This window comes from Haliaeetus albicilla, chromosome 7 (assembly GCF_947461875.1).
Source record: "Haliaeetus albicilla chromosome 7, bHalAlb1.1, whole genome shotgun sequence".
Taxonomy (NCBI): domain Eukaryota; kingdom Metazoa; phylum Chordata; class Aves; order Accipitriformes; family Accipitridae; genus Haliaeetus; species Haliaeetus albicilla.
The window spans coordinates 38,122,453-38,146,571 of NC_091489.1; the positions used below are offsets into that span (position 1 = coordinate 38,122,453).

The 24,119-nt window shown below is 49.7% G+C and overlaps 1 protein-coding gene across 2 annotated transcripts in view; it reads left to right on the plus strand.

Annotated features, from left to right (window-relative positions):
- Positions 1 to 347: 347 nt before the first annotated feature.
- The window catches only part of SLC24A3 (solute carrier family 24 member 3), a 181,514-nt gene continuing 157,742 nt past the window's right edge, over positions 348 to 24,119 (plus strand). Inside the window, exon 1 of one of the 2 annotated variants that reach the window (XM_069787790.1) lies at positions 348 to 778. In XM_069787790.1, the coding sequence (XP_069643891.1) occupies positions 655 to 778 (124 nt within the window). In that variant the 5' untranslated portion in view covers positions 348 to 654. The remainder of the gene's footprint in view (positions 779 to 24,119) is intronic. The other variant, XM_069787789.1, reaches the window with a different exon arrangement.

Genomic DNA, 24,119 nt, shown 5'->3' on the forward strand with positions numbered 1-24,119 from the left:
GATGCTGCTGCCAGCCCTGTTACCGCAGGCAAAGCGAGCCCTAGGGAGGACTGCGGTTGCGGCCGGGGCAGGTCTGGCACCTGTGGCGGCGTGTGGTGGGGTTCGGGGGAAGCCTGGATGGGGGAAGGCTGCCCGCAGGAACGCGAGGCCAGGAGCAGGCTGCGCCCGCAGCCGGAGCCCCCGCGCGTTCCCGGGGGCGGCCCACGCCCGCTGCGCGCAGGACCCCCCCGTGCCACCGCTGAGCCGCGGGACGGCGGCGCGGGGGAGGCCGGGCAAGCTGCGGGCGCACGGGACCGCCGGCGGGGGGGGTGTCTCGGGGCGCGGCGAGGCAGCCCGGGGACGGGCGGCTCCGGCTCTCCGCCCCCTCTCCGCCCAGGAAGCCGCCCCGGACGCCGGCGGCGGGGAGGGGGCCGGGGGCCGGCCGGGAAGTTTCGGCCCCCGCCGGCCCCATCCATCCGTCCTCTCCTCTCCTCTCTTCTCTCCCCTCCCCTCCCCGTCCCGCCTGGCCGCGCCCGCTGCCCGCGCCGCGCAGGGGCGGTGGGTCGGCCGGCCGGCGCGCAGGCGGCGGGCGGCGGCGGGGGGCGGGCAGGGGCGGCGCTGCGGCGCCCCGGCTGGGCTCGGCGCGGCGCGGCGCGGAGGAGCGGAGCGGCCGCGATGGGCGCCTCGGCGGCGGCGGAGCGGCGGCGGCGGCGGCGGCGGGGGCAGCTGCTGCGGGGGCAGCTGGGCGCCCTGGCAGCCCTGGCCCTGCTGCTGGCCGGCTGCGCGGCCGGCCGCGGCGGTGAGTCTGCGCCGGGGCCGGGGGCCGCTCCGAGGGGCGGCGGGCAGCGCGCGGGGCCGCGGCGGCGGGTGGGGTCACCTGCGCGGCGCGGGGGGCGAGCCCTCCGTGGGCGCCGGGGACGGGGAGGCGAAGCCCGCGGGGGCTGGGGCCAGCCGGGTCCCGTCCGTCGTCCCCGTCGTCCCTCCCCCCCCGCCCCCCCCGCGCCCCGGGGGTCCGAGCCGGAGCCCTCCCCGGGCCGGGGCGGCGTGCGCTGGGGGACGGCGGCGGCCTCCGGGAGAGGAGAGAAACTTTGCGGGAGCGAGCTGCCGCGGGGCCGGGGCCCTCGGCTGCGTGGGGCCGCGGCCGGGCAGCGCCGGCGGAGCGGGATCCCTCCTGGCTCCCGCGGGAGAGGTCCCGGCGCTCGGGTGCCGGCCGGGGGACGGGACGCGCTCGTCGCTGCCGCCGGTACCTGCCCGCGGCCGTGGGCGCTCGATGCCGGTGGGGCAGGGGCAGCCGCGCTCCCGCTGCGGGGCGGGAGGGGGGGTCGGGGCAGTTCGAACGGGCTCCCGTGTGCCATTCCGAGAGGAAAAGGTGTTTGGAAGAGCGACGGTCGATCTTGGGTGTTGAGTGGCCGTCTCCCGCTTCGTTTTGCAACCAGCTGTACAAAGAGGGTGATAGCAAGCAATTTATATTTTGCATTGCAAATATGTGAGTGTAAGCAGAATTTACGGAAGGCTTATTTTCCTTTAAGTGAAGGAGAGCGTACTCCTCCGTGACTTGAATTTGCTTTTTAAATAAACAGACGCGTCTTAAGGGTTTCGCGGTGTCCAGCATGGTGTAAGGAATGCTCTGATGTTTAGGAAAGAGCACAAACACCAGCTAAGACTTGAGCGCAGTTTTTCTTGTGGAGCGTAACAATGCTTGGATGGGTTTCTAAGATTTGGGACTTTAATGCTCTTAAATTAATCCAGTTTTCCTTCTTTTATACATGCATTCTAAAAGTTACACTTGTTTTTCATGAACGTGATGATTGCTTCTGAGAAGTAAGGCCAGGAAAGACAGACGTGACCATCGTTGTAAGTAAACAGGGGTATATGCATGTACATAAGTATATTTGAGTCTACCCACACAGTGTAAGCGGATGTGTGACACTAATACCGTTCTCCTTTTACGTAAACTCCAAAGACTGCCAGTGAGAAGGTGCTTCCTCTGGCATACTCTGTTTCTTGTGCCGGTGGGGCCAGACCTGTGCTCTCTTCCCACTTTCTGTCAGTGGGAAACCGAGCTGTCTCCAGCCTGTTCTCCAGCAGAGCAGACGGGCTGCTCGCCGCTTGCCTGCGCCACATGATAAATTGTAGATTACGTGGCAAAGGCAAATTTCAGACCTATTTTAAACGGGGCATGGAGTGCGCTTTTCTCTCTGAAGGGCAGTGTGGATTCCCATCCCGTGTTTTGCTCTCCTTGATACATGGTTTTCCTGCTGATGTGGAAGGGAGCTCCATCCTCTGAGTAAAGGAGGCGCAGGCTGTAAAGGTCGGTGCCACAGGTGAATTTGTCAGTGCTTTGCTGAGATTGTCCAAAGTGTTCCCCAGCTGTCACTGCTAGCTTTTGTCAGGGCTCTCGCTGTTTTGCTTCAGTTTGGGAGAGTATCTCACGCTGTGTTCAGAGTTAGCTTAAAATTAATCCGGGAGATGAGAAATAGCATTTGGCGCGATAGTCATGGCACCCTGTGTGTCTTCTGCTGTGCGGAGCCAGGAGTGACAATGAGAAGAATCGTTTCACAGGTGGAAGTTTTCCACAGCGCCCACTGCATCCGCTACCTCTTCATGGGACCTAAGTGACCGAGCTCTCTTGGGAACCTCGCTTACAGCCAACAGCCTCCTGCTCTCTGGAGTTTGCATTTGTGTCATGATTAGGTAGGAGGTGGGAGGATGCGTTTTGATTTAGTGACTTAAATATTTTTCCCATGTAAAAATGTGTGGTTTAAGATCAAATGCAAACTTTTGACTAGACCGCAGTGCTTTTATATGAAATGGCATCTCCCTTCCCACTCCCCTGGCAGCAGGCGGCAGCCTTACCCTGTGCTCCCAGGGTAGTTTTCACTAGCAAGGTGGTGTGTGGTATTCGGAGCATACGCAGTGTACGTGGCTGACGCGCAGCTCGCTCGCATCCTTGATGCCAGAGAGACTGATGGTGGCATAAAGCTGGGCATAGGTTTCACTGCATTGGGGTGCAGTGGAGACGCTGGAGTGATCGCTGCTCCTGTAGAGCCTTTGCATCGAGGTGTGATCCAGCCCAGCAACCCTAGGCTTGAATCACCTTGTTAGATGATATGTTCTGGCTTTTAATGCTGCTGTCTTTCTTAGTCAGTCCCCTTCCCCTCAGCCACCGTCTCTGCCACAGCCTGTATCCAGAGGAGCATAGCTTTTTGAGTCACGGGTGACCTCTGTTTGCAGAGGGTTGCAAGGCGCCAAAGCCTCGTTCAGAAAGTGTGTGTACTTGTGTCTACCTGTGAGAAATAGGCTAGAGATCTTCCTGAAGAGGCAGGTAACAACAGCGTTTTAATTGATAAACCGTCTGTAGTGTGTGACTCTAGAGGATAGGGCACAGGACCTGGGTTTCTGTTCTGGTGGCTCCCACTGCTTTTCTGGGTGACTTAAATCTCTCCATGTCTCACTTGGCTGGGTCTCTAAGACGAGGCCTCCTTTTCAAGTCGCTTTGAGATATCCTAACGCTAAATGATGTGTAATAACAAAGTGTTACAATATTATAGTGTTTATATGAAGGTCATTCCAAAGATCTTTATATTCCACAAATTAAGAAGAAATCTAAGTTCACAAAGTTTGTCCGGGCATTGAACGTACAGCTGGGGTGCCTCTTTCTCTCTTCCAGGCAGTGTAAGTCCATGATTATGCTCTGACATCAAGGAAGTCACACTGGTAAATAAGAGGTGTAACGGAGATCAAACGCAGCCCTGCAGATCCAAAATACAGCTGCCAGCCACTGGTCTGCCATATGCTTTTTGGGCTGCTGAAGGGGACTGGAGTTGAAGGAAAGTTATAGAAACTTCTCATTAACTTGAACAGTATGAGTTGCTTCCAAAACTCTACCTGACTCTGCCATCCTTGCAGAAAGAGCCAAACAAAGCATGATGTTTTCTCCCCGCTCCCCCCCCCCATTAGTCTGACTCAAATTCTCTCTTGTAAAGAGAGGGAGGAGTGGAGCAGAGAGACTCCTTTATTATAAAAGACCATCTTCTAAACCGTGATGATTCAGGTTTTTCAGGGGAGGCTTCTGAGTCAGGCCTTTTACCAGTTTGCTGTCATGGACAGAAAAAACAACACGGGCTTCAGTCAGTAAGATTTTTCTTTTCTTCTTTCTGTGTGCCTGTGTTTTTGGCAGGATGGTAAGGAAAAGCTGGGTCTGTTTCTGCAGCCCTTACTCATGGGGATGGGCACATCCAGGCAAATGGAGTTGCCTGTGTGATTCAAGCATGGAAGATTCAGGTTGCTTTTAAGTCTTGTTTTGACTTGACGGGAGTGAAGTATTCAGAATGGTGGAGCAGGGCCTGCCAGGTGCGTTTTAACCAGCTCTGAGACTTAATCCAAAGCTCAGGCTGTTATTACAGGACTTAGAGGTGCTTGGTCCTTCTTGTGGGCTGTGGGGGGTTGAGAGCATCCATGTCACAATAACACACAGAAAGCATCTAAGCAGTCCTGGGTGGCATGATGAGAGATGGGAAGCAAAGATCCCAGCGTGTCTGCCTTCTACCCCTGTGCTAGTTGGAGGAGCTCACAAGACTGGAATGAACCACATAGGCTATTTCCTCCTGACCGCTTTGTCACAGGCCCTGCCTCAAAGGCCTTTTCCTTACAGATCTCCTTACTGCTGAAATAGCGTTGAAGAACCTTGGTGTGACAGATGCTGGTCCTCTAGCTGGGAATTAAGTGAAAACTCCCTGATTTCGTTTGAATGTTTTGGTTTGTGCAAACCAAGAAACCCAAACCGAACTTTAGAGGTCATGCAATGAAAGCACAAAAGCAGTTGTTTTCCTCACCTCTTCAGTGAAGCGTAATGCTAGCTTCAGTGAGAGTAATCCTAGCTCAGATGTAATGCTGTAATCGTTGGACCCCTGGATATGGGAATTTACCCTCATAAACTAGGGAGAGGCATCAGGCCAGAGTGTGGTATGTGACCCCTTTGGCAGGGAGCTTGTTTGGCCTTGCAGGAAATGACTTGTTCATTTATTTAGTACTTGTTCAAGGTCCTGCACCAACAGCCGACAGAGAGTGAGGTCTTCTGTTGAGCAGCTTACAGCTCAGGGAGCAGCAGGGATGAGGCATGCGGCTGTGCTTGGAAGGAGCACGGGGGAATGTGCTTAAAGATGTGCTTAACTTTCAGCATCTGCTTATTGACAGAGCAGGGCTTGTACACTTGGCTGTGAATTTGTGCTTGCTGCGGGGTCTCCCTGAAGAACCGCCTTAGAAGCGTCCAAATCTCCGTACTTGACAGTGTTTGGAGTCCACTTAATTAAAATGGTCTGGAAGTGCCAGGATGCATGCCAGGCTGGTCAACTTGCCAAAGTTGGGTGTCTGAGGTAAACTTCGGCACGCCATCTAAAATCACAGGACCTTGGTCCTCAGGGTGTGGATGTGGGATGCTTGGGAGTTCCAGCTTTGGCAGGGCAGGAAGGCAGGAGGTTGCTGGCCTTCCCAGCTGTTCATAAACAGAGCAAATGCAGGGCTGTGAGATGGCGATTAGTAGAAAAACTCAACAGCTGTTATTTCTTTAGCGCCCATTAAGGGAAGGTAGGGTTGTGGCTCCACATCTGCCTGTGCCGATCTAACTGTAAATGCTCAGTCCTGCCCTGTCTGCTGCTTGTGGCTGGTCCTGCCCTCATTGCCTCCTTTTGCATGGGCTCTGGCATTTTGGTAGCCCTTAGCTGAGTCTTTTCAGCAAGCTAACCCAGCAGAAAACTAGCCCAGGATAAATAAAGGAAGTTTTCTGCCAAATTAGCACACTAAAATGACTTGGTGAGGGGTCTTAACAAGCCATGGCTAAACAGAGAGCCCTTGGTCAGAATAGTAGAGCTTATGGTAAGATGGGCATGGTTTGTTAGTTTTGTCTAAGCCCTTTTTTAGTAGTTCCCTCTTGTTGCTAATCTTAAATGGTCCTTAATGTTGAGAAGGCTGGCTGGTCACGCTGTCCATTTTTGGTCAAAGATTCTCAAAAGGAAAGGCTCAGTTCAACCTGCTGTATCTTCATATGGCAGGTACTCGCATCTGTAGCCTTCTGGGAGTGAGACTATGAAAACAAATCTGTCCTGGGATGGGAGAGGGTCATTCAGGAGATCAGCAGCCAGCCCTGCAACTGGAAGGCTCCTCTCACCCCTGGAGCTGACCCTGCTTCAAAGTGTTAGTCTGCCCGAGGGCATTTTTCTCTGTTTTGTCTCTGTTCTTCTCTTTAAATTGATGGCAACTTTATGGTAGCTAGAAAAAGAATTTATTTTTTTTTGCTCTGGTTTCTGTGCCTGTGGAGTGGTTTAAGTTACCCTTTCTAGCTTTCCTGTACGCAAGGAAGCATAGAAAATTTAGTTTTCGTAGAGCTTTCCCTAAGACAAGACTTGAAGAAAAGAGCCAGGTCTCATGAAACCTGTCACTGAAAACTTCGGAGTTTTGTTTTTTCAAATGAAAACCACATGGGGTTCATGGAGCATAGAGCCTGAGGGATGCATCTTGTTACTGCCGTTACTTAGAAGCCAGTGCAACTTCTTCAGGTGATTTCTGCAAAAATGCAGGTTTTCTTCCGCAGGCACAGTGATTGTATGTGCGCTGCAGTGGGAGCTGCACCTTGCTGTTACAGACTCTGCTTTACCACCTGTTCTGGGGCACACTGCTTTTTCCAGGCAGCAACCAGGCAGTTGAGTTGCAGTGGTGCATTTCTGGAAAAAAAAAGGCGGGGGGGGGAGGCGGCAGCATTTGCTTTTTCCAGCCTTGTCTTCCATGCCCTCCTCTAGACCCATCTTTAAGCATGGGATTTTCAAAAGCTTTGTTCTGCTCTGTTTTACCTTTAATATCACCCCGAGTCAAGTCAGACCAATGCCAAGAGCCGTTGGTAACCTCATCCTAATTTTTTTTCTGCTGCTGTGGCTTTATGGGAAGGAGCAGTGGGCATGCCCAGGTGTGGGCAGGATGTTTGTAGTGCTGCCACTGTAATCACCATGTCCTGTAAACATGCTCCCAGAAGAGTAACGTTACACAGTGAGTAAATCTTTGTGGCTGGTCTGTAGCAAAGCTGCATAACTCGCAGCATCAAAGGGAAATCCTGTGAAAATGAAAGCGGTAAATGTGTGTAATTTGCAGCTCATGAATGGATTCTTGGCTGACCCTAAAGGGATGAAGGTGTTTTACGTCCGCCTCTCCATGGAATCATTGCTGGACTGTCAGACTCTCCTCCAGCTCTGAACAGCCTGTCCTTGCATTATTTGCTGCCAAGGGCATCCTGACTCGGAGTTTGCAGTTAGCTACTTGAAACCCCTAAGGGGCAGTTCCACCTCCCTTTATCTTGTCTCCCAGCAAAGTTTACATTATCTCTTCTTGCATCGTCTTCCACAGGTCAAGTCTCCACAGCAGTTGGAAAAGTGCCTGTTCAGGCAAGAATTAGATCTGATTTTGTCAGCTTGGAAATTGATAGCGATGGAGCTGCGTTCATATGGGGATGGCCATGGGATGACCCACTGTACCTGGGGATTTTGGAGGGTGTTGAGGCCTCCATCGCTTTGGCAGTGGGGCCAACTACACCAAAGGAGCATGTCTACCTCTGTAAGACATTAAATACATGCAGTCAATGCATTCGTACCATAGCATGGCTGGATTCCAGCTTAACGCTCAGATTTAAAAATAAAATGGGTGCAATCTCTAGGTGCTACGCTTTTCTTTAGGAGCAGGCTGAGAAAACTCTGGCAATGAGGGGATTTCTCAGTGTGTTTCATTGTTGGGGGGTAAGGAAGGACAAGGAGGGAAAGGGAGCAGGATGGGATGTTGCATCCAGCAGCAAGGGCTGGTGAATAGAAGCTCACAGTAACTGGAGACAACCCCAGGCTGGATTAAAAGCAGAAGCTTGACATGGACTGAAGATGTTTAAGCTAAAATTTTTGGCGGTATCCCTGAGACTAGGAGCACTGCACCAAGGGCTCCAGGGAGAAGTGCTGAGTCTTGTTCTGAAAAAGGGGAGGCGGTGAAGAGGAGTCCAGATGTGGTGTCCAGGGAGAAGGCTGTGTGGGACAGTACTTGCTGGGACTTTGCCTTTTATGGACTTTTTTGGCTGTCAGGGACTGCTGAAGAGGTGGGATTGAATGTCATCTGCCTACAAGCCTTGCCTGTGGGAAGCAGATGGTCCCCAAATCCTGCCTGGGGCCTGGAAACTGCCCGCAGGCCCAGAGGAGAGGGGAGCAGGAGTGTGTCTCCTGTGGTACCTCCTGCCCCATGCTGTCTTCTCACTCAGCTCTGCAGGCTGCCTTTAGCAGGCCAGGTCGTGGACGCTGTGTCAGTGGATGTGAGTGTGTGTGTAGAGAAGGGGATATACCTTTCATCAAGGAAAAACGCTCTTATGCATAAGGCAGTGTCAAAACTCATTTGGAGGCACAGATTTCGTTGTTTTGAAACATTCCTTTGCCGAGCTGTGAGCCGAGCAGCTGTGCTACGCGGCTGAGATTCAGAGTCTGGTCTGACCTTTCTATACCTCCAGTAGTGTGTGCGCTGCTTTGGCCAACAGCCATGTTTGTGTGTCCATAGGCAGTTAGGCCATGATCCAGGGAGCGAGTGCTGAACTCGCACCGTGTGAAGTACTGCGGTTGACTTCAGTGGGCTCATGTGTGTATAAGGTTAACCAGATCCTTCCTCACTCAAGCCGTTCCTCAGTCCATGGCCTTTTAGGAGGAAATGAGGCAAGTAAGCATGTCCTCAAATTATAAAGTAGGGAAACTGAGATATGAGAGGAGTTTGTGGGACTTTCCTGGCACAGGAATGACAGAACCCCAGATGGAGTGCAGATCTGCAGATGGATTTATGCATCAGTCCACAGTGTATTGACGTGTCCTTACAGATCAACCCTGGGAAGTCTCCTGTGGCCCCATGGTGGCGGAGGGATAAAAGCGTGCAGGCAGGGCGTTCTCTGCAAGTGCAGTATATCTCATCTGTTGCAGTGGTGGAAGAGGAGAAAGACGTGTTTGGATAGTGCTGAGCGTGCTCTTCTAAAGAAAACTTTGGTATGCCAAGGCTTGTCCTCAGTGTTTGCTCCTGCAGCAGGCATCACCTATCAAATAAGAACTGCAAACAAATTTTAATAGCTCAATTAGGAAAGAGCCTGCTAAAGTCCAGGAAAAGAATCTTTTTGATATAGAAGCCAAACCCATGCTAACTGAACTACAAACAACTGAAGGGTCTGCTATTAAAATAATTCTCACTCAGAGAAAGACACAGCTGGTTTTTTTCCCTAAGATGGCCAGAACATCCTGTAACATAAAGCAGGAGGAGAAACAAGCCTTACATGGACATTCCTTTCTCCTCTGAGAAGATCTGCCTTCCAATTCCAAGTGCACCTCTTCGTGATAGTTGATTTGTATTTTGTTGCCAGCTCACAGGGAGAATGGGACAGAAAGTAACTCTCTTAAATGAACGTTGCATGCACTGAGACAGTGCAAGTGTTCATTTTAGGGGAAACAAGAATATAAGTCATGTCAATTGATGTTACGTGCAATGACGTGTACTAAAAGGCTCATAGCATTTGATTTCTGTTGTTAAAAAAGATTAGGTATGTATGATGTGCAACTCCACCGCGTGGTGGCAAGTAGGAAAGAGTTGTTAAATGCCTTGCTTTCGTGCTCAGTAAGTGCTGTGCAGTACAGGAGCTGGTCAGGATTCTGGCCATGATCCTACTTGACGTATAAGTTCTGCTCCCTTCTCTGTGGAAGGGTGCCATGGTGCTGCTGCAGGGCTCGGCAGAGAGGATGCTGTAGAGTCCTGCGGACAACAGTCTTACTGAACTGCACAGCAAGAGCAGATCGCGTTGATGGGGTGGCATAAAGTCCTCTCAAGGATGTAGGCTGCAGGACAGCTGGGTGGACTAGTTAGTCCCTTGGTGTAACCAATGTATGGTACCATGGTTAAGATCTTTTGACTGAGCACAGGTTTTGCGTCTCGTGTCTAGGTGAACAGAGACCATCCTGCCACAATACTGAGTGTACTGGCTAGTGCTGGGAGGAAAACTGAGCTAAAAAGACCCTTGTCCCAAAGACCTTCCTTCCAGCCCAGTGAACTGTCATATATAGCCTGCTTGTTCATGATACACGTGTTCAAGAGGTTACATCAGTTGTGTTCATGGCAATGTGTTGTTTGCTGTGGACTCCTCCTTAGAAAACAGTATTGTTGGAGGGGAGGGAGAAGGAGAAGAGGCGATACTTAAAAAATCCCCTAAGATAATTTTACTGCTGACAAAGTAAAATAAATTATGAGTTTCATGTTCTTTGGATTTATTCTTGCACTAAATCAGAGGAGACAACAAGTCAAGCTTGTTCAGAAGTGGAGAAGTTTTCCAAGAACGTAACTGAGTAAAAGCCTCTTGAGATAAAAAGCAAAGAGAGGTTGCGGGAGTACTGTCTTGGTGTTGCTCGCTGCTGGGAGGCAGCCGCTATGTTTCAGGGGGAAGGCCTATGGACCTGGGAGACCTCAGGAGCCATCCTCATGTGGACTGTAGCTGGCGTTACACCTCCCGCTGGGGTTAGGCCTGCAGAGACAGAGCCGATGCTGTGTCTGGGGTGAGGGAGACCTGTAAGAGGACTTATTTGAGAGATACTTTCCTCAAGATTTATCCTGGGAATGAGTGGCTGTATGCCTGACTGGTGATGTGCCTGAGTGCTGCCTTCCAGGGTGTCCATGCCACACGCAGGACTGAATTGTGGGCAGCCCGTGGCCCGGTGGTGTCCCCTGAAGCAGCACGACCTCCTGGTTTCCCTTCCTCTTTCAGATTTCAGCCTGGAGAAGAGAAGGCTCCAGGGAGACCTTATCGCAGCCTTCCAGTACCTAAAGTGGACCTACAGGAAGGCTGGGGAGGGACTTTTTACAAGGGCACATAGTGATAGGACAAGGGGTAATGGCTTTAAACTGAAAGAGGGTAGATTTAGATTAGGTATTAGGAAGAAGTTCTTCCCTGTGAGGGTGGTGAAACACTGGAACAGGTTGCCCAGAGAAACTGTGGATGCCCCTATGCTGGGAAGTGTTCCAGGCCAGGTTGGATGGGGTTGGGAGCAACCTGGTCTAGTGGAAGGTGTCCCTGCCCATGGCAGGGGGTTGGTACTATGTGATCTTTAAGGTCCTTTCCAACCCAAACCATTCTATGATTTCCTGGGTGTCGGGTGTTTGGTCAGATAAAATACATCACGCCGGTTGGTGCCAGGTGAGACCAAGGCGGAGCCACAAGGCGTGTGCTGTCGGGGAGCCACGGGTGCTGCTGTGCCCAAAGGGACGGGAGCCACACCATGGGCCCAGGCTGCTGTGGGGAGGACAGTGGAGGTCAGGCTGGACTGCAGGCACAGATCAGGAGCTGGTGTGGTGGGGGTGAGCCAGGCCAGGGACAGCCCAGCGGTGGGGAGGGCAGGTCTGAGGGTCACACTGGTGCATGTTACCCATGGAGGTAAATCAACCTGAACGTGGGAAACTTTGCCCTGGTTCTGCTACGGAAGAAAGTCATTCACAGACATGGTAGTTTCTTGCTAGGATGGATCTTGATGAAGGAGTCGGTCCTTTTTCGTCTTTCTTTAGATCCTGTCTAGAGTTTCCCAGTCTTAAGAGCTTCCTGTGATGAAAAGCACGAGATCTGGTGACTCACAAGCCCCTCCTGAAATCCAGCCTTCCTGCAGGGGGGGTATCAGGTGTTCCGCTTCTTGTTGTGATGAAGAAGCACTCTGACATGCTGCTGGTGATGAAAGCAAGTTGAGAGAGAAATTTGAGAAGATTTTGGAAAGATAATGAAACTTAAAAGGAGAAGAATGAAAAAAAGGTATTGGTCACCACCCATTACTGTATGCTAAAGTTAAAATCCCTAGGGATTTTGCATCAGCTAATGCATAACAGACTGTAAAATGAAACAACAGCATTGGTGGTTTTTTCTTAAAGCCTTGATCATAAGGCTAGTTTTTAAAAGATAACAAAGGCTTTTTGTTTCATTTTAGTGAAAAATGTGTATTTTTCTAGGGAAGCACCAGTTCTGTTAATCCCACTATCTGTCACTTACGTGCACATTTCCAAAGCATCTCACAAGCAGGGCTGCATGCCGTTTGGCAGGGCTATTTGGATAGGAAGGCTGAGGACCTGAGGACTGTAGGACTGGAGTTTCAAATTGTTTAAATTGACTTTGGTGGCACGGTGCCAGCTGACACCAGCTGAGAATCTGGACAGAACAACTTGTCCAAGGTCACCTCACAGGCTAATAGGAGAGCATGAATTAAACCCGGGTCTGCAGAGTCTCACTTCATGGTAAATAAAGAATGCATGCCGCTTCTTGGAGGGTCCTGCTGTTCTTAAAGTCTTACAAAAAAATGACAGGGTCAAACACTTGATTCTCGTATGATATGGAGTACTACCCTTTTGTGCCAGGATCTCTGGTTAAAAATATAAACTTTTTTTTCCCCTATAGTATTATTTATTTTGTTAAAATACTTTGGAAAGCTCCAGTTTGGGGTTTTACTAGAAAGATACCCTTCCTCTGTGTGAGGGACTGAGTTGAGCTGGGCCAGGCTCATTTCTCAGAGAAAGGCTGAGGTGCTGCTGTGCTGCTCGTGAGGGGTACCTGTTTGGGCTTGTGTGTCTGCCTTTGTGCCTGTCTTTCTCAGCAGGTAGGGAAACGTTCCCCAGGTGAAGAGTATAGTGAGCAGTTTGGACAGGGAGTGCATTCACATCATCTGCTTGTAGGGACAGGCTGCCTTTTCAGTGATCTGCAAAGGAGTCTTTACAAACTTCAGTCAAGGCTTAGTACAGAAACCCCCCTGTGAAATGTTTCAGAAGGTTCATACGCTAATGCCACCCTGACAGTACATTTAAGGGCCAGTCTAAAATCTGTCGAAGCCAGTGATAGTTTTCTCTATTGATTTTGAGGGACACAAAGCTCCTACTCTTTGAGTCCTCTCTTGGTTTTGCAAAGGAGTTTTCATTAAATTCTTTTCAAGGATAGGCATGACGTGTTTTGTAGACCACTATCTTCCTTGTACTGTTTTCTCCATGGAGGGAAAGGGAAAGATCAGAAAAGACAGGGCTGTTCTAGCTTTGGCCATCTGGAGTTACTCCTTAAGGTCTGTTTGGTCAGGCTTGCATCAGTGGTTTACGAACATAGAATCATAGAATGGTTTCGGTTGGAAGGGACCTTTAAAGATCATCTAGTCCAACCCCCCCGCCATGGGCAGGGACATCTGCAACTAGATCAGGTTGCTCAGAGCCCTGTCCAACCTAACCTTGAATGTTTCCAGCAATGGGGCATCTACCACCTCTCTGGGCAGCCTGTGCCAGTGTTTCACCACCCTCGTAAAAAATGTCTTCCTTATATCTAGTCTAAATCTACCCTCTTTTAGTTTCAAACCATTACCCCTTGTCCTATTGGAACAGAATGCGGTACGTGTTTGCAATGTGTTTGCAGCACACCTCTGCGCTATCACACCGTTTCCCTCTCCCTCCCTTGCTCAGAGGCTGTTTATGTGAAGCAGATGTTTACAGGTCCATGCTGGACTTTTACCACTCTTAGATCCCTTACAGCATCTGACTTGTGATGCCTGCTGTGCCCCTGAGGCAGAGCAGAGAGACCCTGTTCCCAGCTTGGGCACTGCACTCCCTGGGGAATTGGGAAAGTGCTCTATTGAGTTGTGTGCCTTGGTTCAAGAGCTGACCCTGTGCTTGGCATCAGAGAAGTTGTGGTCACCGTGTTTGACCAGAAGACAAACTCCTCGGAAGTGTGTTTGAGGAGTTTGTGAGATTTCCCAGTGTGGATGCTAAACATACGAGTTAGTTCTGGTAAACCAGTGAAGTTGCATAAAATACAAGTATTAATGATGACTGTATTTTTTTCCTGTATGTTACCAGGGCTCTTCAGAAAAGAACTGAAACTAGTGTTTCCAAAATTACAGAGCGCGTTTCCTACACAAGCAGAAATGTGTAGGGAATTTACAAGGTGCTTCCTCATTGTGTCTAGAGATTCTTTTCTTCCCCCCCGCCCACGAGTTTTTCCAATAACCGTCATGCTGGTATGGATGAGGGAGAGAGACTAGGAGGACTGCATTAAAATGCAGGGTCTGGCAGCAGAGATGCACAAGGCTGAACAGCCTGGTTCATGCTGGAGGGAGTCCCACAGCTAATTTCCTCATGTGGGACTGTGAAAAGTGACCCTAATGGTACGAAGCAGAACCAAACAAGCAGGACACTAGCTGTGTTCTCCCTGCCCTGTTACATGGCTGTTACAGTGCATGCATCCATCCTCCCCAGGGGCAGCTGAGAGCTGGCACCCATGTCCTAAGATGAGCTTGGGCTTTACAGCCAAATTTGTCTGCAGGAATGAAGGACTAGCTCTCAGCTGGAGGAGGAAAGGACAAGGGACAACCTGAGATAGCTCAGTGGTGACACCTGTTGACTGGGAAAATGGCTGTGCCGGTGATCTGAGGTTAGGAGGACCGTGGGAGGGAGGCAAGAAAAACCAAGGTATTTTGCTGTGATAAGCCTTGGCTTGTATCATCAGTGTGAAAGAGAATAGAGGAGGCAGCGTCTAGTGGTGCAGTTTTATTAGAAGAACCTGCCGTGGGAGGGAAGCTGCAGCAAGACACGTCTTACTTCTTCTAGACAGACAAAGCTGGCAATTTTACTGTGGCTGATTAAAAGCTGCATGTCTCCAGTTCTGTGATTCCCATGGCTGGTGGGCTTTGTCCCTCTCTTTCCTGATTACCAGATTTATTTCTAGATATGTTTACTTACTTCTAATATATATAAGAAAGAGGTGTCCTGGGGCTTCTATATATATTTGTCTGTAATTAAGGTAGGATTAATTGCTTAAAATTGTTTTTAAGGGCCTGTTATGAGATCAGCAGATAGGAGCATGGGATAAAATGCATAATGAATACATTATGTTATAAATAATGGACACAGCCAGTGCACAGGCATCCCTGAAAGGTAATAGCTCTTTCAATATTTAATTAAGTGGGTACCATAGGGAAAACACTCTATGTCACTAAGGTAATTTTCAACCTGGCTTAGCGACACATAGATCAGTCTGAACGAGGGCAGAAACCTGCATGCAGCTGGGACCCTTGGTAGGCACAGTTCACGGTAGTCATAGGGAAATGTTTGTTGGCTGGAGAAGTGGTGAGAAGGGATAATGTTGAGGGTTGATAGAGAGGAGATGCTGATAGCACCTGGAGGATTTGTTGGAACTAGTGCTTTGCTCCTTTTCTTAAGACGGAGTTGCTTGATCTGGCAGCATAGGAAGCCTTGTGCTTCTGTCCGCTTTGTAGAAGAACCAGGCTTTCCAGGAGGACACCTTATGGATGTTTTCTCCTGCTCTTGGAGCCAATTTGTCTGTGGCTACCTTGTCGTGACAGCTCCAGACCAGATCCACTTGCTGTCCAGTGGCAGAGAACAGGGTTGAGTGAAGAACCACGAGCACCCTGAAACATCTAAAACTCTGTATGTGGGGTGCAAGCCTTCTCAGCCTTTCTTGAGCTCCTTGTTGTGATTCTTTCTCTGGCTCTTGCTATCCGGTGTTAATTTTAGCCCCACGCACTGGGGATGAAAGCGATGCATTAGTGCAGGGAATTCAGTTTTGTAGGGAAGAAGGCACAGCATCAGTTACAAGGCCAGCGGCTGCCCTTCAGCATGTTCTTATCTGTGATAAAAGTTGAGTCTCGTGGGTTTTCTGAACGGATACAGAAAAAGGGGAAGTACTGCCCATCCGCAAGGCCTAAATTCACACCTGTGTCTCTAACTGCTCATTTCACATTTCCCATCTCCTCCACACTCTCATTTCCTTATGTTTTATCCCCTGTTCTTATACTAGCTCCACTGCAATTTTACCCATGCCAGCGTAGCAGGTAGTTAAATGAGATGCCTTGGTGCAAGGCCTGGGAAGTTTGGGAGGGTTGCAAAAGTCTAGCCTGCCCTTCTGCGTATCTCTCCAGGTCTCTCGGTGGGGTTTTCTTGTCCGGCTGTTGGTGAGTTTTCCTGAATTTCACAGCACGCAAAGAGTCCTTTTAGGGAGCAAATCCAGCATCAGTATCGTACAGTGGAGTTAAATACCAGAGCTGATGTATTCTCGGGGGCTGAGACCCTGTCTCCATGTTGGAAAGTGACTAGCATGTTTCCAGCCCTATGGAAGCAGTAAATAATAATGATTAAACAAATAACAGTTACAGATTTATGTAGTGTTGTTGCAGGGAGAAACAAGGGGAAAAGAGTTGTAAGGCAAAGGGAAGGGAGAAATACTCTTCTTAACTTGAAAAGCATGTTTGTATTGAAATCGGACACAAAAGCTCCCTTTTCCCTTTTGCTTGTTTATTTTTCGCAAGATCCATTTTTTTCTTATCTTTTGTGGAGAAAAGCATGAAAAAAACCGCCTCTGCTGCTCTTTTGTGATGGCTCCCCTATCATCAGAGCATTCTGGTGTTTAGATACCAGCCTGGAAGCCAGGGCTTATGACAGTCTTCTTTTTCTTTTTTCTTTCTTTCCTGAAAGGGATGGCTTATTTTTAGTGCTTGCAACACCCAGCTCACTGGAGGGACACAGCAGGCCTGTTCCATCCATCATCCGCAGGAGGGTCACGTTCACTGAGGGAACAGGATCTGCTCCTGCTCTTTGTGCGTTTCTCTGATCTGTTCCGTTTCTGGCCGTTTGTTCCTTCTCTGCAGCCCCCCGTGAGCTGAGGCAGCCCAAGGGCCGTGTCCTTCCAGGCAGCCAGCTCCAGGCTTCCAGCTTCTTCAGCCTTGCTGCTGCGGTGCAGAGGCTGAAGGAGCGACTCTTGGCCTGGCTGGGATGGGTGGCAGAGGCTCTTGTGGGAGCTGGCACAGAGGTGTGGGAAAGAGGTGGGGGAGTCGATTCTGCACAGATTCTGCCCTTCCTCATCTGAGGGAATCACCTTGCTGTGCCGCGGGTGGATTTACCCCCTTGGGACTTGTATCCTGAGCTCTTTGTTGTCTGTTCAGGTAGCGGCGATTGCCAAAGGAGCTCCTCGTTCCTTGGATGCAGCAGAGAAAGGGCACGTCTTTCTGGGCTGCCCAGCCGCCGTGGGCGCGGAGGCTGAGCCACCCCATCCCTCTCTGCAGGGAGCTCATCCCTGGAGCCTGGGGACCCGTGCTGCCTGCGGCACTGATGGTGCTGGCTGGGGCTTGGGTGCGTTCGGCCATGGACCCTGCAGAGACTGCTGCCCTCCCCTACCTTCTCGGGAGACGCCGCTTGCAGATGCAGGGTCCTTTCTGCTGGAGTTCCCCTCCAGCCTTGGCTCGCTGCCTGTCCCTCTGATCTTTGGGTGGGCGAAGCAGATGCATACAGCAGCCCCTCGGCTTGCAGGGTAAATTCAATACATTCCATGCTGATTGTGCAGGCAAAGCTGCAAGGGTGACACTTTTAATATATTTTAGAATTTAACTGGGAAAAAGTAATGGTTTCTTTTGGGGGGGGGAGGGGGGGGGGGCGGGGGGAGAACTGCTATGTTTCTTCTCCCAGCATGTCTTTATGATATTTTCAGACTAAATTTAATTCTGCAGAATTATATTTAGCTAAAAGTGTAAAAGAGGGCAAACCAAACCAAAATAAAATACTTTATTCCAGGTTGACTAAAACATTTCATCTGACCCAAAACCATCTTTCCTTCTACCATGTCAGCTCAGAATTAGGAGAGAAATACATAAATGTGGGGGAAGGAGCAGTGAATGTTCAGCTCCTGAACAAAAAACCCACAATCAAACCCCAAGTATTTGCCCCTATCACATGGGTTTGGAATACAACTAATTTTTCACTGCTTTTAAAAGGTAAATATCTCCTCCGGAGAATTACACTCTTACTGCAACACATTACCCAAGCCTTCCAAGAAACAAGGATCTGTTTGATAACAGTGAGGATCTCAATTGCTGCTTTTTCCGTCCTGCAAGGTCTTGATTTCCAGGTTCAAGCAGGCATAGCATCTTGGAACTGTATAAAAAGTAGCACTGTTACTGATGGAAAATCAATTTTAGGTTATTTTTAATTAACTGTTGCTAATTTTTTCCTTGCTGTCTACCATGAAGAAAGAAAATCGTGATGTGTGAATTTGATACAGTAGCTTGGGATGACTGGGTGACTTGTGGTGTGACCAGCTATAACACACTCTTTGTGCTGCAATTCTTGCCCTTTGTTTCTTTTCTGCTCTGAAGTCAGAGGGACCTTTTCTGTTGGTTTCAGTGCTCCATCCAAAGCCAATGTTTTGGACAGTGGCTTGGGGAGATTTTGAACAGCGCTTTTGGATTGCCAGGAGCAGAGAGGCTTCGTAAATTGAGTTAAGGATGTTGCTGACACAAGAAGGGAGCTCAGAGAGAGTTTTGGTGAAATGCAGAAAAAGGAAAGATCAGGGAGTCAGAATGCACTTTGGGGTTGCCCAGCATCCCTTGCAGGGAGTGGGGCAAGGAGTGTGGCTGAGAGGGAATGCTTGGGAAGGAGTCTGGATCAGGGAGAGAAGCTGTCCTGAGGACGTGTTAGGGAGGGGGAATTTATTGCCCATCTTCCTTTTACACCTCTGAAAACTTCCTCTCTATTTATTAGGGGGGGAAAGAGTGCTGGCATCTACAGAAGGGTAATGCAAAGGATGCTGCTTTATCTACCCTTGAAATTCACCTCTACAACAGCCACTGAAGCAGTGGAAGGCAAAAGCAGAGTTTGCTGGCAAGTATTAGGAGATTGTCCCATTTCTGGAATGTCGCAGGGCAGAAGAAACAGGCAACAGCTCTGTCGGGAAAGAGGTACTGTGCCAGGGCGCAGTGGAAGTCACGCCTGGCAGTCAGCAGCTGCCGAGCAGCAGAGATAGTATCAACAGCGTCCAGACCTTCCATTTGTAACAGGTGAAATGTTAATGAAATGAAAGTGCCAGCAGAAGAGTTAAGATAACCCTGAGAAATGAAAGTAGAGAATCAGGCTAAAAATACTGAGTGCTGTTGTATAGATCAATGGGAAACTGTCACCTTGAGTATCGTATGTGGTTTAAGCAGAGGTATAGAGGAAGGTCCAAGGAAAAACTATGAAAATTATTAGAGGCATGAAAAGATATCGTTAAGAAGAAAAACAGTGTTTAGTTTAGAGAGGAGCCAAATCACAGGAGGCATGATAGGGAGACTTAAGAAGTGGTATTTTTTACCAGGTGCTAAACTGTTTCTTTTGCACTTATGTGCCAAACCAGAACGGAATGGTCGGTTTAATGGTCAAGCTGATATGAATAATAAAGAAAACATAAATTTCTGCACAAACAGGCAATGAACAATCAATGAAGTCTGGAATAATTGCATACCCAATGACAGTTTTTGGCACAAGACAGCGAACAGGAAATTGTATCTTCAGTTAACTAAGCCTAAAACCGACACTGTTCAGGATGGTGAAGAAGTGCATGCAGAAATCCATGGATTCTTGTGGAGTCTGCATACTACTTAAAAGATGAGTTATACCTTATGGTTGGTCTGAGGCAGAGGTGTTTTACTGACCTGGAGAACTAGTAGACCTAAAAAGAGGTAGCTTTTTAATGGTTAGGTTTTAAAAATCCCTCCTGTTTATTTGTAAATAAAAACCCGTATCAAAATGCCTGTTTTATAAGAATATAAAATGTCACAGAGCTCATAAATTTAGAGAAAAAACAATCTTCTTCCATACTTTCTTGTTAATGAAAGAGACTTTTTCAGCTAATTTCTCCTCTGCTTTCCTTGAGGAAAAAATGCTATTGCTTTTGGCTTTATTTATAACTTTTGGGGAAGTGAAAGGACAGGTAAATGGGAACACAGGTGGTCTGTATAAAGAGTTACTTAAAATCAGTTTTGGGGAGACTTCTCAATTTTTGAAGCAAGTGAAAAAGGAGAAGTGTACTCAAGGTTAAAGCATCCTCTTGGTGGCTAGCTGAGCTGCCGGTACTCCAGCACCTTTGGTAATCTGGGCAGCGGGGGCTCCAGGGCTGACACAATACCTAACGTACTGCCAGCGTGTCGCTCCTTCACCTTCTCGTGCAGCGAGCCTGGGTGCACGAGCTGCAGCAGTGATGAGGGATGCTGCTGCTTAGGGGGAAGAAAAAGGAAACTGCTTTATTGCCATGTAACTGGTGAGCATGAGAGAAGGCCCGAGTCCCTTAACAGAAAGTCCCTTGCATCACGCAGCATCTAGATTTCAGTCTGTCCTGATTACAGCAATGCCTTCCTAAGCCATGCTGCGTATGCTGCGGTGCATTTAGTTACTGCATTTCCCTCCTGCTAAGAATCGTACAAAGGTGTAGAGGTCTTGTGCAGAGCTGAAGCAGGTGGAGGATGGAATTGGTGACAGGGACAGTGAGCATCTGGTTAAGGTCACAGCAAGTTTGTGGCAGAGTGGGAATTAAACTTCAGTCTCTTAAATCATTACTTCATGCTCTGGCTCCAGGCTCCAGTTTGTGTGTGGCTTACCTTTGCTTTGCCCAGCCTGGGAGGGGAGCTTTCATGGTATTTCTCTTTAAGTGCTGCAGTGAGCAGTGGAAGATTTCATCTCTTGCAGAGATACTTTTCCATTCCCTGAGCTTTGCTGTGTAAAGCACTGCAGGTAACATCAGAGCTGCAAGTGCTGCCCAGCACCCCTTCCCACCAGTAGACACACATGGAGTGCCACAAGCACCTATGGGTGCCAGCCACAAGCACCGGGTGCTCTGGGCAGAGGGCGTTTGCACGTTGCTTCTGGTTCCCAGGTGCCTCTGCAGAGGTCAGTGGAGTGACACCAGCCTCTGGCTGGGTGGGACCATCGCCTGAAGTGACTGAAAGCGTGATGAGCAATCACTGCTCTGAGTGGGTTTCTACAAAGTGCTGCCTGACCTTAAAGTTTCTTTGCCTTCAGGGTGGGAGCAGAGGAAGACTCAAGCAGAATGCATGTGGAAATTTCACTTTCAGATGGTAGGTAGCTTTTCAGAGTTAAAATAAGCCCAAATTCACATTTTTTTTACTGTTCTTCATGTTGTGCTGTGAGAGCTGTGGAGCTGTTGTTGGACCTTCAGAGTGTGCTCTGTCTTCCCAATTGGCAGCCAGGCAGTGTTCGGAGCCCCGCTCCCAGCTGCTGCTCATGAGTGCCTGTGACGGCTGGGGGGGACAGAAGCTTCTTGGGGCCCTCGGTGAGCTTGTGTGCTCTTTGCTGGAAGAGAGCTGATGAGCCTCGAAGCGCATGGGAGCCATGTCTGGCTTGGTGAGGAGGACCGGGAGCCAAGATGGTAGGTGCACAGGAGCGCAGAGGGTGTGTTGTTCTCAGATGCATACCTGGTTTTCTGCCTTGCTCCTCTGAGGGTGCGTATGAGGGAAGAGGGGCACGGAGGCAGTATTTTATGATACCGTGTGGTGTGTTTGAGGCAGGGACAGGTTTCTGGGGTCAGAGAGTCAGCCTCTCTGATATCTCTGAAGGGGTCTTCAAACTGGCAGAGAGGAGGATCGGTTTAGACAAAGACTATCTGTGTGATCACTACTGGTGGGAGGACAGGAAAACTTGTAGTTCATCTCTCCAGGCCTGTGATCCTCCTCTAAGACCAGGCTGGATCTTTAATCAAGGTTGCATTTACTTCTGTAGCAGAGGGCGAGAAGCATTTGGGATATAATTGTGTCTGGGAATTTTGTGGGGGCTGCTTTTTTTTTTTTTTCTCCTGCTGGTAGTCATATAGGAAATAGTGGTAAATGGGGGAGAAAGGTACTGGGGGGGTGACTGTGGTGAGATTTTAGACCCTGTCTCTGCTCCTTTTTGGCTGTGTGCGGGAGCTTAGATTCGGGTGTTGCTGCCTTGCCTGTTAGCAGAAAGGTGAAGTTGGGGGGGGGAGGGGGTTGTGGTGTCTCCCCTGGAGCTCCTCAGCCCTGCCTCAACAAATAATGAGGGCAAAGGAAGCCAGGGAGTGACTTCACAGGGGAGTGACAGATGCTTTGCCTGGGTGGAGGACAGCTGGGTGCTGGTCTCTGCTCTGGGTAAAACTTAATGACCTCTCCCAGAGGAGCAGCTTCCATGGGAAAATCTTCCCTGGTGGGTGGAGCCCGTCTTGGGCAATGGGGAGAGCTGCAGGCACCATGCCTGCCCCACATTACCTGGGGAGGGGTTGAACCTGCCTCTCCCCTGTCCTTGCTCCATCTTCTGCTCATGGGGCCACATGGCACCAGTGCTACTGTGTCTTGTAATTGTTGTTGGGGGCGGGGGGGAGGGTGTGTGTTTTGATTTGTTTTTTGTGTGGCTGGCACTTGAGTCACTGTGTAGTGATAAAACTGAAAAATCAGAAGTGCTTCATTTGACCAAAATTGTTTCTTCTGCCCTCCTTTACACAAGTTCCATGGAAGCGGGAGAAGGCTCAGGGATAGGGGTAGAAGACAGCAGAGGGCTGTTACTGGTGGATGGGAGTTTGTATGGAGGGGTGGTTGGAAAGCAGGCTGTGGGAGGGGTGTGAAGGGGAGGAGGAGGCAGCTCAGCTGGGAAGGTCTGGGAGCTGTGCTGTGCACCAGTACCAGCTGGTCAGCAAGGTAAGAAGTGGCAGTAGGCTGCAGAGTCAGTTCCCTGGAGAAGGTGTGGGGCATCTGGGGTGAATGTAGTCACAAGGGTCTGGCTGAGCTTAATGGCTGCTGGCTTAATGGAGCAAGTCTTGAGAAATGAGTTACAAGAGCTGGGGCAAGATAAATCCTGCAACCTCATCTGCCAGGGCCACCAGCGTTTTTCCATGGGGATTTGCAAAAGTGGTGAGGAGAGGAGGTCTGTGGGTGCAGGGCCAGGTGCTGCTCAGCAGCAGGGAATCCATCTGGTCTTTCTGTCCAGCTGTGTCTCCTGTTGTGTGTCCTGCTCCATGTCCTGGTGCTCTGACGAGTCATGCTCACCATTAAAATACTTCTGTAGTGCCTGGTTGCTCCAGGACCCTCAGGTCACCTCTCTTGTTACTGTTTGCAGGGCTGTGGGGTCTCTTCCTTAGCTGCTGCCTTTGTCTTGATGGCAGATCTCGGGGCTGGGCAGAGACAGAGGCTGGGCGTTGTGGGAGCGGAGAGCTGCCGGTCCCTGGTTCTGCCGCTCCTCCTGCAGTGCTGCTTGCTGGCCTGCCTGCGGACTTCCTCGAGCAAGCTGCTCCTCTGCTTTGCATCTTCTCCTGCTCTGCCATCTAATTAGGTTTGGAGGCCTTTGGTGCAGGGACCCTCTCCGGTTTATTAAGTGCGTGTAACTTGGCTCTGGCCTCTGTGCCCTACTCATGTTATACAAGTACTAACGATGGTGGTGGATCGCCAGTGCATTTCCCCAACCCTTCTGCACCTTTCCATGTAGGTCGGTATGTGTGGAAATACAGCTTTGAAATCAGATGTAAGGAACAGGCTGCTCTTCAAAGCCAGGTGTAGGGTTTCTGTTTCGTTTTTTTTGTTTTGGTGGGTTTTTTTTGTTCCCTCCTGAGGATGCTCTATTTATGGTCTTTGTTGCTGATGATTTTGAAAGGAAAGCATCTCCCAAATCAGCCTACAAAGAAAGATAATCCATTTATGAAATGCTTATGCAATCCAGAGCTCCGCTTATGCTGTGACAGTCTGCGGCAGATCTGATTGCGCTAGGAGAAGCCCACGTACAGGGGCTGACTGGAGGCTTACCTGCAGGTCTGGGTGGGCGGTGGGACAGAGATGGGGAAGGGCAGCTCTGGAGTGATGCTGCAGTTAATTTAGTTGAGTCTTGCTCTGTCAAGAGGATTTGACTGGTCTGTCTTGAGGTAACCATGCCACTGCTCCCCACCTCTGTTGCTGACTTAACATGGGAGCTTGTGCTTGGTTGTTCCAGCTTTTTTCTTCCCCAGAAATATTTCTCTGTTGTATTCACTGTAGGAAAATTTCAGGGAGAGGGAGATAATTCAGCTAGTTAAAAGGGGTGTGTGTGAAACCAACCCTTCAAAACCACCACCATCAAAACAATAGATAAAAGGTGCAGACAAGAGAGGAAGGAGGACAAGCATATTTCAGAAAAGCTATGCTGGTTTTGGCTTCGGCCAGCAGGATCTAGCAGTTTGCATAGAAAGTAGTTTATTGTCAGCGAGAGCCGAGGATACCTGCCAGCTCTGTGAAGCCATTAGCAGCAATGCATTATGCTTGTGAAAGGCTGTGGTGACA